This window comes from Callithrix jacchus, chromosome 15 (assembly GCF_049354715.1).
Source record: "Callithrix jacchus isolate 240 chromosome 15, calJac240_pri, whole genome shotgun sequence".
Taxonomy (NCBI): Eukaryota; Metazoa; Chordata; class Mammalia; order Primates; family Cebidae; genus Callithrix; species Callithrix jacchus.
The window spans coordinates 66,835,005-66,848,241 of NC_133516.1; the positions used below are offsets into that span (position 1 = coordinate 66,835,005).

Sequence of the window (13,237 nt, forward strand, 5' to 3'; positions counted from 1 at the left end):
CTTAGAAGCACACTGAGACTAAAGTCAGAGCTCACCTATCTGCAGATCGGAATGTTGCCTTATTCCTCCCTTCCTTTATCTGTTAGAGTCCCTAATGTTTATTTTCAGATGCTATTTGTTCACCCTGTTTAGAAGTGGGCTTGAAAACAGGAGAGCAAAAAAAAAAAGGATTCCCATAGGATTATATTATTTGGCTCTCATCTCACTCCTGGGTTAGAGTGCCTATACTGTGTGCATTTTGGGGTCAGGTGGAAGGTTGTTCTGCACCTTTAGGCTCTGATTGAGGATTGCTGTAGTATTAGAGGGGGAGTAATCTTCCTTACTTGATACATTGGAATAGGGGCAGAGAAGTTAGAGTTCTTTTTTTGAGGTGGAGTTTGGCTCCGTTGCCCAGGCTGGACATAATCTTGGCTCACTGCAACCTCTGCCTCCCAGGTTTAAGCACTTCTCCTGCTTCATCCTCCTGAGTAGCTGAGATTATGGGAATGTACCACCATACCCAGTTAAATTTTTTTACATTTTTGGTAGAGATGGGGTTTTACCATGTTGTCCAGGCTGGTCTCGAACTCCACCTCAAGCCACCTCACCCAGCCAAAGTGAGAATTCTTAATTGTACAAAGTAGGCACTGCCAAAGGGAATTGTTAACATTGAAGAATAGTTTTTTAGCAGAAGCTTCATTTGTGATTATAATCCTTATTTGAGGAATGGGATGTGTGTGTGTGTGTGCGTTTGTGTGTGTGTGTTATGATACTGTAACACATTGTGTCCCTGTCTTATAGTGTAACCTCCTCTGAGAAGGTGGACAAAGCCCAGCGCTATGCCGACTTCACCCTCCTCTCCATCCCATATCCAGGTAGGGGGCTCTCATCTAGTGGCAGGCGTCCTAGGACTGGGGACCTGGGGGGGACCTTGAGCAAGCCCTCTCTACTTAGGTACAATGGTGTCCAGGGAGCTTTCCTGGAGGGTTTGTGTCAGGCAGCATAGGACATTTTGGTTCCCAGTTACAGGCCAGCTAAGTGTAGGACAGTGTCCTGGAGAAGGGGCTTTCCACTCAAGGGGTCTAGGGTTTGAGTACTGTCACTGGTACTAGCCACAGCCTTGAGTGAAGTACTTACCCTTCCATGGCTCAAATTTTTTCAGGAACTTGAAACAATGTAGCTCAGAGTTTTGATTTATATGAAAGTGCTCTGTACATGAAAGTACTGTTTAAGTGTAAAATGACATTATTAGTAGTCCATGTCAGCAGCTGCACTTGCTGCTCTAGTCTGAGTGGATGTCACCCTTTTGGGTGCATGTCTTGAAGTGATTGAGTTATTTGTGGAAATTGCCCCAGGCAAGGCTATTCTGGTGGTAGAAGAACACATAATTGCTGTGTTCCCAGCAACTGGACAATGGCCACACCATGTTGCGAAGCACATTGGTATCCACAAAGCTGCATTTGTCCCTTGCACATGAAAGTATGTGCAACCTGTGGCCGGGGCTGTAGTCTCTGCACTGGATATTAAAACTGGTAGTCTAGTTTATAGCATTCAAGCTTTCTGGAAATACCTGCCTGTTTAGCAAGGGAGGCCAAGGAGCTCTAACATCAGTGCAAGATGCTGTCAGCAGACAACAGGGAGTAATATACTCTTTCTCCTTAAAACCTCACACAAGCATCTGCCTTTTTGTGTTGGACCTCATCTCCTCAATTTTGGGGCCACATAGCCATGAGAAAGGGCAGGCAGGTTCATCTAGTGCCTTGAGGGGTTAAGGGGGAGTATCTCATCAGAGATGAGCAAGCTGGTGGTATCCAAACTCCAGCTCCTGGTAACCCAGCACCTTTACAGGGGACTTCCCCTGAGTCTGTGCACTGTTCTTTGCCAGCATGGTGTTTGGTGCCACATAGAACTGGGCAGGAATCCCAGCCGTAGCACTGTCTCCTTGAACAAGTCCCGTAACCCTTCTGAGCATCAGTTTCCTCCTTAATAAAATGAAGATAATGGTACCCATTTCAGAATGAAGTGCTGGACCCATCCATAACAGGTGTCCTGTAAGTAACAGGCCTAATGATGAGTAGTTGGGAAAGAAAGACTCAGGGAACCTCCTCTTCCCTAAAAGCAACTTTGGGCTGATGTAGCTGATGATGATAACGATGCTGGGGTGAGCTTGACAGTATCAGACCTACACTCTGACAGGAGTATCCTACATAAGGGGATTCACATTGGAACCATTGGGTAACTCTGTAGCTGCTTTTCAGACACAGTTTCCAACTCCCAGGAGATGCTTCGGGGGTTCCACAGACTGAACTGTCTGCAGGATTGTACTGCCTGAGGAACCAGGCATCACTTTCTTCATTTTAAATTTAGGTTCCAAGTAGGACTTGGTTTGGAAAAAATAGTTTTGCTAGAAGTATAAATACCACTGCTTCAAAATAGTAATGCAGAGTCCTTTCTGCTGTAGTTTGGCAACTTGGTACAAGACTCCCAAAATATTAGCACTCTTTGACCCAGGTATTTTTCTGATAATTGGTCATTAGTATGTAATTCAGCCAACTTGGTGCTGAGGATGTTAATCACAATATCTATTTGTAATAGCAAAACAAGAAATGTTTTCACGAATCAGAATAATGATTAAATGATGGCACATCCATCAGTAGGATGAAATATTGCATAATTGTAGAAGAATAGAAAATGGGCTGGGCACAGTGGCTCCCGCCTGTAATCTCAGCACCTTGGGGAGCCTAGGCAGTAGGATTGCTTGAGCCGAGGAGTTCAAGACTAGCCTGGGAAACATAGCGACAGTCTGTCTCTACAAAAAAAAAAAAAATAGAAAATGCTTAAACTTTTTGACATGGAAAATGTCACAGAGCTTAAGATAAGCAGGATTCAGAATCACATAGTACACTCTCAAGTAAAGGAAACTGTGCTTACTAAAAAGGAAGAAGGAAATGTGCCAAATGTTAAGATGTCTGAGTGCTTTCCCCAAAACTTTTTTTGTTATAAGAGGCATCAAAAGAGACCAAAGTTTATATGTACTGTATCTAAGTTTGTATGTGTGTTGGGGTGGGTAACGAGTATCAATAAAAATTAAAAAGCTGGAGATGGGGAGAGACACCATTGCACACCCTGATAAGGGGAACAGGAGAATCACTCCTGTTTGATATACTTGTGTTCTTGTGTTTCTTTGCATACTTGTATCACTTTATAATAAGAAAAAGAAATAAAATTACAATGATCCAAACCAAGCCATGAGCTGCACTTTGATGCTATTTAAGGAATCTCAGTTGAGCCTTATGATGACTTTGAGGCCAAACAGGTACTAAATAGCCTTAGTTCTCGCTGTGTCAAACTGTCTTGGGCTCTTGGAAATAAGAAGTATTCTGGGATCATTTCTTTCAGCGCACCAAAATAGATGGGGCCCTCTGCAGCACAAGTATAATTTGTTTCCTCCTTGAGTGAGTGGCTCTTCTCAGTCTTGGTCCCTCCCCTGTTGCTTGAAAGTGGTTCAGAAGCCTGTTCAGGTAATGAACATCAGGCATTGCCCTGTTCATTTCTCACAAAAACTGCTTCTGCATCATAGGCAGGTCTGAGCTCAGCCTAAGGCCCGCAGTGTTGATTTGAGCAGCTAGAGTTGGAGAAACAGCACTTCACAAGAGCTCTGAGGGATAATTGGTGTCTCTTCTAAACCTGGGCTCATAACTTAGGGCCTCTGTCTGAGATCTATAATTCTTTCTCCCATTGAGGCTCCCAAGAATAGGCTGAAGTGTTATGGTTGAGGATTGTTTGCAGACTTCTTGAGGTCTGGGGATTAGAGTGTAGGATGTATATGGTATGAAAACCACTTCTGGAAAACATGGGCTGGGTCTCTAGAGAAGCTTTCCTATCTTCCCTGAGGTGGTCTTAGACAGGAACTTGACCCAAGAGTTGCTGTGACATTCCATGGAATCTTTGCAGCTACTTCTCCTGAATTTGGACGATTGTTTTCTTGCCTTCTGGGACTTCATCAGAGTTGGAGGTGAGGCCAAAGCCATGTGCCCTCTGAGGTTTGTGTAGAGGCCCTGGGTGCTGAGAATGACTGCAAGAAACTGCCAGCCAAGTGTGTTCTCCCACCACATTTCCTGAAGCCACCAGGAGCTCCTTGAAAGCCCAGATGCTCACTGTACTGTGCTTAGACTCAGCAGGGGCAGGCCACAGTCTAGAGGCAAAACAGATTCTGTCTGACCAAGGCTGCCAAACCCAAGTGCAGAGCAAAGTAGACTTCAAACTGTGGGAAGGCACCATGGGCTCTTGTTGCAGTGGCAGTGTGGGTGCCACTTGGACCAGTGCTGTGCTAGGTGTTTTGTATGTATTATGTCATCCTTAAATAGCCATTTTACAAATGAGAAAATCAAGGCTTAGAGGCATTAAACAACTTGTTCCGCGTCACAGTGTTAAGTGAAAAGCTGAGATTTGAAGCTGGTAATGTTGCCAAAGCCCTATTCTCTCTATTGTTTCGCTCTCTATTCCTGAAGGCTTATCCTGGTGGTGTTACTTACAATTTTTCCACCAAATAACACAGAAAAGTGCCTCTTTGCTTGCTTTGTTGGGCATGGCAGTGTCTCTTGAACACCAGGTTTGAGGCACTGTCCATGGTCCTTTCCAGTATGATAGGATGTTCACTTTTCACTAAAAGCCTGCGAGGCTAGCATTATTTGCTCCCATTTTAGAGATGAAGAAGAGTGATCCTCTGCAACTAGGCTGCAGTGGTACGTCATGCCTTTGTTTACGGGGATTGGCACTACAGAGACCTGTAGGGCAAAGGGACCTGCAATGTCGGGGAAGTGACCGGTGATCAGTGAGCATAGATGGAGAAAGTTACAAAGAGGCTGAGAGCAGGCGGCACCTCAAAGAAAAGGCATGCAGCCAGGAAACCAGAGGGGCTCTGGAGGCTCGCCCCTGGCTCTTGCCCACCATGTCAGCCTTGGCGTCACTGGAGCCACTAGTTTGGAGAAGTGTGAGCTGGTGGCTCCCTCTGTCCACAGCATTCAGGGCTCTGGGTCTGGCCAGGGCTGTCTCAGAAGACTTTGGGCTGGGAAGGGAGGTGTCATAACTCTGCCCTTCTTTTCCAGGCTGTGAATTTTTCAAGGAATATAAAGATCGGGATTACATGGCGGAAGGGCTCATATTTAACTGGAAGCAGGTATGAGCAATAACATACATCAACTTGGGTCAGGTCTCTTTGTAAAGAGAGACCAAAGAGAACAGCTAGCAGTCTTTTTTGGGAAAATAATTCCCTCTTTCTTTTCTACCTTCTTCCCTGATAGTTTCATTCTTTCTTTAGCTCCCTCTTCTCCTTGTATATACATATTAAATTTTTTGTCATATATACCTTCTTCTCCCCATTATTTCTCTTTTGTTTAAGGGAATTTTTCAGGAAAAGCTCTTCCTTTCTCTACTGTCTGTGTATAGGCTAGGGTCAGCATTCTTTTCCTTTCCCAGCTTGTAGGTGCAGGCTAAGGGAAACCTGCTGGAAGCTGAATACATATTGACCTTGCCTATTTCAGTGACAACCAACCAGTGTCTGACTGAAAAACTCCACTCAGCTGTGATGATCTGGTCACATAGATTTTTTTAAGCTGTCACTCCCAGGTAGCACAGGTGTCTGGCCTGGAGAAGGCAAGTGCTGCCTGTGGTAGTCACAGCCTTGGGACTGCAAGCTTCCCCGTTACCTCAGCCTCCTCTGGTGGCCAGCCCACATCTCACAGGCGTCTTTCTGTCTCCAGGACTACGTTGATGCCCCATTGAGCATCCCCGACTTCCTGACTCACTCTCTGAACATTGACTGGAGCCAGTATCAGGTGAGGGGCCTGACTCAAGCATTGAGGGCAGGATAAGGGGGTGGGGACCAAGGGGACCCCTGCTGCCTGCCCCACAAGGCCCTCGTGCATTTGCCTGATGGATTGGCTTGTCCCCTCAGATGCCCTTGGCCCTCTGACCTCTCAGACAGGAGGAATTGCGTGTCTGTTTAACTATCTCCTGATTTGCTCATGGCCCAGAAAATCAAAGCTTTCTGAACGTGACTCATTCAAAGATTTGCATCCACCAGGGGTTCTGTTTCCAGAGGACCTCATAGAGTCTGTTATTCCAGATCTGGGCTTAGTTACTTTTTCACTTTTCCTTTTAAATGCGTGTTCAGCCAGAGGAAGTACAGAGCTGCCTGACCTCATTTGATTATAGAAACGTTAAAATTACTTCCACCGTGCTCTCCTCTGTCACTGCGCACCATGGAAGGGGCCCCTAGTCTTACTGGATACGTCTCTCCACCCTTAGCCCACACAGTCTGAAGGCTGCCAGCAGCTTTGCTTGTCACTTGCTTCAGACAGAACAAGTAGTCTTGTTTTTCTGCGACCTTCCCCATGTCCTGTTCTTCTGCCTGGCTGCCACCTCTCAGCTTCCTCTTGTCTGGCTGACATACTGCCCTTCAGGCTTTGGCTCAAGTATCTACTTCAGGAAGACTTCCCTCATCTGCCTCTTCCTTATCCCTGGCGAGTTGGATGCCTGCATCTATATTCCCATTAACCCCCTGGGCACATCCGTCATGGAATTTTCCACTGAGCTGTAGTCACTGATTTAGAGATCTGCTTCCCTGAAATCTTGGAGGACGGGGACCCACAGCTTGTGCATCCCAGCACAGAAACAGGCACAGAGCCTAGAACTTGAAAGACCGAGCCAGTAAACAACAGAAAACATTCTGCCTCCCTGCTAGTTTCCCCGTTCCCAGGTCTGGACAGCTCCCACCAAGCCTTGAGATCTCTCTTTCTTTGAAAGCCTGGCCCATCTATGTTAAGCAACTAGGTGCTCCTAGATCACCAGTGTCAGTACTCTGTGGTCCTGATAGCAGCAAGATCCGTCTTGTTTTATCTCTCTATATCTAGCCCCTAATCACAAGGTAGATACTCACAGCAACTGTTTGAATGTATGAAGTAGGGTGATGTCAGATCTCCCCTATGCAGGTGTTTGCAAGAGAGGGAGCACTGGGGAGGAAAGCAGGCCAGTTGTTTGTTACGGTCTGGAAGCCTGGAGAACGAACAGGTTTGGGGTGCCTGTGCTGTGGTCTCATGTCTGAAGCAGTGCCTAGACAGATTGAGTGGATGAAGGAACCTGCAGGCTTCCTTCTTTCTTTATTGCATGCAGAGGTCAAGTAGACGCTGCCCCAAGCCACCCTCTTCCTGGTCCCTTCTGGCACCATTTTTTCTCCTTATGCAGGTACAAACTGGATCTGATGAACTACTCAGCAAATGAGATGTGACAGTTCCTGGTACTGGTCCCACCAAGAATGTTTGCCTCTTCAGGAAGGGGTCCTGTGCGTGTGAGGAGGTGCTCTGCTTAGTAGATGCAGGCCATGGATCTAGGTTCCAGCTTGCCTGGCGCCTCCTTCAAGGCTCTGTGGCCTTGAGCAAATGACCTCACTTTCCCCTGAAAGTGGTGTTGGCAGTACCTATTTCAGAGTTGTGCCAGGCTCAAATATGATCACTGCTTGAAAGTGATTCCTGACCTGAAATACCAGCAGATTGTAGTGATAATTATGAAGAGGCTGCTAGCTAGTTAACTCAGGGAAATGAGCACTGATAAACTTCCAGGCCTGAAGGCGGCAGGGCTGGAGTGTAGCAGGCAGGCAGACGCCTTCTGGGAAGCCACCTCTTTGGTGTTGCTCAACCCGTTTGCCTCACTGGGACTCCTAGCATCCTCTTCCTTGGCCAGGTGTGCGCTCTGCCCTTTCTGCCCGCAAAGCCCTGGGGGTGCTGATACCTTGTTACTTTTCACCATCTCCCCAGGTGATCTCATCCATCGTCCACACCATGAGCCCATGGCCAAGCCTCTCTCATCCATACCTGCATAACCTTCCTACTTACCTTCCTTCCTTTCCTCCTTCCCTCCCTCCCTCCCTCCCTCCCTCCCTCCCTCCCTCCCTCCCTCCTTCCCTCCCTCCTTCCCTCCTTCCCTCCTTCCCTCCTTCCCTCCTTCCCTCCTTCCTTCCTTCCCTCCTTCCCTCCTTCCCTCCTTCCCTCCTTCCTTCCTTCCTTCCTTCCTTCCTTCCTTCCTTCCTTCCTTCCTTCCTTCCTTCCTTCTTTCCTTCCTTCCTTTTCTTTTCTCTTCGCTTCTCTTCCTTTCCTTTTCTTTCCTTCTTTTCTTTTCTTTTTTGAGACAGAGTTTTGCTCTTTGTCCAGTCTGGAGTGCAGTGGCACAATCTCGGCTCATTCCAACCTCTGCCTCCTGGGTTCAAGTGATTCTCCTGCCTCAGCCTCCCAAGTAGCTGGGATTATAAGCATGTGCCACCATGCCAAGCTAATTTTTTATTTTTAGTAGAGACGGCGTTTCTCCATGTTCGTCAGGCTGGTCTCAAACTCCTAACCTCCGATGATCCACCCACCTCAGCCTCCCAAAGTGCTGGGATTACAGGTGTGAGCCACTGTGCCCGGCCCTGCATCACCTTTCACATGTGTCCCTTCAGGCAGCCCCTCAGACTCAAGCTGTCCAGAGTAGAGCTGACCATAGCCCACCATTTACCCAGATGCTCACACCTGAAACTCGAGTTCTTTGCTCCCCCCACATCCATCACCAGCTCCCATTGGTTCTCTTGTCTCTGCTTCTGGTGCAACTGCAATCCTTGCCCTCATCTCTTAGGCAGTACCTAGCTCAGGCCATTCCTGTCTCAGTGCATCTGGCAGCTGAGCATGGGGCCTCATTATTGTCACCCCTGCCTTAAAACCTCCCATTGACTTCCCATTTTCCTCAGAATGCAATGCAAGAACTTGTACATGGCCTACCCAGCTCCATACCATCTGGTCTTGCCTGTTCTTGTGACGAGCTGATATTCCTGCAGCCTCACTGGCCTCCCTTCAGCTCCCTAAGAAGGCGGCCCTCTCCACATTTGCTTGTGCACTTGGGCTAGAACAGGATTTCTCATCTCTTTAAGGCTCTCTGCCAGAAACACGTCTCCTTTCTCTGTTGCTTATGCTGTCTCACATCACCATCTCTGAGAAGCCTTCTCTGATGCCCCTACAGATAAGGCCTGGCTCTCCAGTCACATGGCTGCACAGCATCCTAAAGGTCTCCTTTTAGTTGCACACCTGGGAGTGGTTTGCTTTATCTTCCCTCTCCCATGGCTCCATGAGGGCTGAAGTCATATTCTTCCTTGTGCACCTGGTGCCACGCCCTTTAGGAGTCATGCAGTGTGAGGTTCACTGAATGAATGAATGGTAGGAGCAGTTGCAGAAGTATACATGTGTCTTGCTCCCCTCCATGTAACCAGACTGAGTTCCATAGAGGTACGCCCCTTCTTTCTGTGTCCTAAGACTCCTCCCTGGGGCTGCTGCTCCTCAGGCACTCAGCATTGCCCCAACTATGAACAGGCAGCAAGGGACATTGTGCAATGATTCCTAGTCCCTAAACACTAAGCCTTAGAGATGGAGGAATGCCAAAGCAGCTTCTGCCCTCATGAGGATTAGACTACGAAAAGAGGCAACAACATAACCATCACCTACATTATAGTTTTGACCAGTAGTCACAGAAGCCCCAAAGAGAAGATAATTGGGCAAGGCCTTCGAAGGATGAAAAGGAGTTTGCCAACCAGGAGAAAGAGTGCCCCAGGCATAGAAACATAAGCAGAGGCATGGTGTTCAGCTCAGCTCCCGGAGACTTTTTCATGAAGCACATAGGATGAGAGTCAGGCATGCGCCTAGTTTTTAGCATATCTCCCCAGTCCTCACTTTGAGCAGTCCCCTCAGACTTTTGCTTCTTACTCTGGTGTTTTTAAAAAAAGTACCTACAGTGTAGGATACGATTAAGAATGTGGAGTCTTTGGAGTCCGACAGGGCTGGATTTATCCTTCAGCTCAGCCATGTGACCTTGGTTCTCTACCAGCGTAGCCCTCCCCAGCCTGTAGCTCCTGCCCCAGCCCTGGGAAATTGCTGCCCTTCCCCAAAGGTCAGTATCTCCTCCAGGCAGCTGTCATGGTGGCTGGTGCTCCACAGCTCTCTAGTCCTTGGTGGGGCCTGCCCTCCCTGTCTGCTGCAGTCTTCCCCAGCCCACCTGACACTGGGCTTGGTACAGTGTGGCTCCTATCTCCCTCTCCTGCGTTTCCTTGCCCTGTGAGAATCACTGCTCCATTGGCAGTGAGTGTGTCTGACACATTGAGCCAGATGAGATGAGAGACCCCTTGTGCAACTACTGATAATGACTTTATTAGCACAGCACTGCTGTGCCTGTCTCTGGAGCCACTAAAAGTGGGTCAGAACTCTCTGGGGGCATGGGAGGGTCAGGTAAATGAGCCTGTTTTAAATTCCTGGGAAAGCCATTCCAATTACAGGTGCTGTGTTCCCCCTCCCCCTGGGAAGTGCTATCTTGCTGGCATGCGCCACCCTCTCTGCACAGCCCCAGAACACTGCTAAGCAATTGTATCTTAAGAGAACAGAGGCTGCCCCAGCTAGGGAAAAGGGTGCCGCAAAACTGGGTCAGGCCCCTCCATGGAGTTCCAGGTTCCAATTGGGCTGTTTCTCAGAGGGTCTGGGCTAGACCTTGCACTTGGGCTAGAACAAGGTTTATCATCTCTTTAAGGCTTTTGCTTAATTTTCCATCTTCTACTTCATGGGCCTCCTGTTTTAAAAGACTTTCCCTGCCAGACAGACTCCACTTATTATTGATCGAAAGATAGTGTGCAGTAAATAGTAATAAAAAGCAAATGAAGCATGTTTGAAAAGGTTGATGTTTTAGTTTCTGTGATGTGATGGCAAATGAAGAAATGAATCTTTTTAGGTGGCCATTTGGAGACATTGGCTACAGCCTCAGGGCTCTTCATTTACCTTTACTGACTTCCTGAACAGCCATACCAGGAGTCCAGCACTTAGAGGACCCTAATGTGGGCAGGGAGTCGTGGGTCACTCTGGCCTCAGCATCCCTTTCTGTTCTTCATTCTCACACAGGGTCAGAACACAAGAGTAGGGGGTCCACAGGCTGAGGGTTGCTAGGAGAGGTGGAAGGAGCTGCTGGAGCTGGAATATGAATGTCCCAGATTACCTGGGATTCAAAACCTATGGCCTGTGACCAAGGGCCTTGTGTACTTGTTGCCCCAGAATAACTCTTGGCATTTTATTTTTTAAATCCTTAAAATTCTAAATCAGAGTCCGTGTCCATTCTTAGACCCCTTTTCTTCTCTATTTTCTCCAACAGAGTTGGGACCTGGTGCAACAAACACAAAACTACCTGAAGCTGCTGCTTTCCTTAGTTAACAGTGATGGTGAGTCTGTCCTCTCCGGAGCCCTCAAGCCACTGCACCCTTGGGGAGTTCCCAATTCTTTCTACCCCAACTATAGATTGTTGGGGTCACACACCTAACTTTTGTGCCATGGGAGGGATTTAGGGAGTCCCTAGAATCCCACAGGCTGAATGGAACTTGTCCATTGGTAGCTTTATTCCATGTCCTCAAAATCCTGGAAAACAAAATTAAGAACTCATTACGATCTCCCCACCCCCGGCCAAAAAAATACTTGTAATGCCCTCTGAGAAACTGGATAGGGATATCAGCCCCTGCTTAAATGACCTGGGCAGAGTAGACTGTGTAGGCTACACTGTATCCCCAGAAGTACATTGAGAAGTATAGCCAGGAGGAAGAAAGGAGGCTACAAAGCCAGAGGCCTGCCACTCACCCCTTTCTGGGTCTAGGCTGGAGAAGATCCGTGGGGAGGCCACTACAGGAGACAGAGGCTTGGTGGGGCCTGGCTCCCTCCCGCCAGGCCCAGGTGGTGGTACTTCCCTGCTCATTGGCCCATGTCTGGTTCTCTCTGTCGTTCCTGAGTAGATGACAGCGGGCTGCTGGTACACTGTATCTCAGGCTGGGATCGGACGCCCCTCTTCATCTCCCTCTTGCGCCTTTCCTTGTGGGCTGTGAGTATGAATGGGCCCCTACCAAGCTCTCCTCTTTGGGTGTTTTAGGATTGTCTCCAGACAGAGATTGGGGCAGGGGATGCCATCACTTAGAGCAGGTGTGTTTAACCCTGTCCTTTGGGGTGTTCCTCAGCCTATGTTGTCACTGGGTCTGGTTATGGTTCAGCTCCTGGAACGAGAAGAGGGCTCTGTCACATCTCCTGTTGTCTCTTCCAGGATGGGCTCATCCACGCATCCCTAAAGCCTGCTGAGATCCTCTACCTCACTGTGGCCTATGACTGGTTCCTCTTCGGGTAAGCCTTTGAGGAAGTTCGGTTTTGGTGTGTTGGTAACAGTTTCCATGTGAGTGGTGTGGTGGCTCCCTTGATTGGGGTCAGAGGTAAGGATTACTCCACCCCTCAAGAAGGACCGAAGCTGCTGATCACCCTCCACCTGCCATGCTGGTGCTAGTGACACAGTCTGTGTCTGGTGACCCTGTCCCCTTGGCCTTCTCATCTTGGTGCTGCTGATTTTGCCTCTCCACCCTCCTTTTTTCAGGCACATGTTGGTAGATCGGCTCAGCAAAGGGGAGGAGGTGAGTACTGCTTATGGCTGGTGGGCACAGCTCAGCACTGAAAGAGGGGCAGGGGGTGGTCTTTCTGCGTTCCATGTTTTAGGGGCAGTTCCTGCCCTGGCGTGCGGGGATGTGGCCCCCTGTCCTCTCCTCCTGAGGCAGCATGGCAGGACAAGCGCACAGCAGCTCTCTGTTCTGGGCCTCAGGAGCCTGTGCCGTGGAGAGAATACATGCCCACATGTCAGGGTGAGCAGTTACATGGTGGCCTTGGCTGCCTGTAATCTTCCCTCTCACAGACCATTTGTTTTCTCTGCTCAGTTCTGGAACCATCTTACAAGTCCTTTCTGTGCCCCTTGTCTCTGCAGCTAAAACACAGCAGCACTTCTTTTCTCCATCCTTCCATCACACGCTTCAGCCACTTTTCAATGTCAGGGCGCCCAGCAGCAGAGTCCTGCCCCCATGGCTGCCTCCAGGTGGACCGTGTCCTCTTTCCTCTTCCTGTGTACTTAGCACACTCCCCCATGCCCATCACCTTCTCTGCACCCGAATTCTGTCAGCCACTCTCTGCAGGCCTTGCCTGTTAGTGCCTGTTTTCTGAGTGTGTCCCCTAGTTGGTCCCCTTACTGCCTGTATGACGCTGGGTGATGTGCTTCACCTGAGTCTCCTGGTGTTAAGTGTGCTACCTCACTAGGAGAATGAGTCCAGACGCCCAGCATGGAAGCTGTCCCATAGCGCCAGCTCCTTCTCTTTGGCCCCTACTCCCTCATCTTCCCGAAGCGTCTT

At 48.7% G+C, this 13,237-nt stretch overlaps 1 protein-coding gene across 9 annotated transcripts in view; it reads left to right on the top strand.

The window, feature by feature from the left end:
• MTMR14 (myotubularin related protein 14) overlaps positions 1-13,237 on the top strand; it is a 50,832-nt gene that overhangs the window by 21,298 nt on the left and 16,297 nt on the right. For all 9 annotated transcript variants that reach the window (XM_035276226.3, XM_035276228.3, XM_035276230.3 and 6 more), the window contains 7 exons: positions 781-854; positions 5,088-5,158; positions 5,742-5,816; positions 11,188-11,254; positions 11,816-11,901; positions 12,118-12,194; positions 12,439-12,475. In XM_035276226.3, the coding sequence (XP_035132117.1) occupies positions 781-854; positions 5,088-5,158; positions 5,742-5,816; positions 11,188-11,254; positions 11,816-11,901; positions 12,118-12,194; positions 12,439-12,475 (487 nt within the window). The remainder of the gene's footprint in view (positions 1-780; positions 855-5,087; positions 5,159-5,741; positions 5,817-11,187; positions 11,255-11,815; positions 11,902-12,117; positions 12,195-12,438; positions 12,476-13,237) is intronic.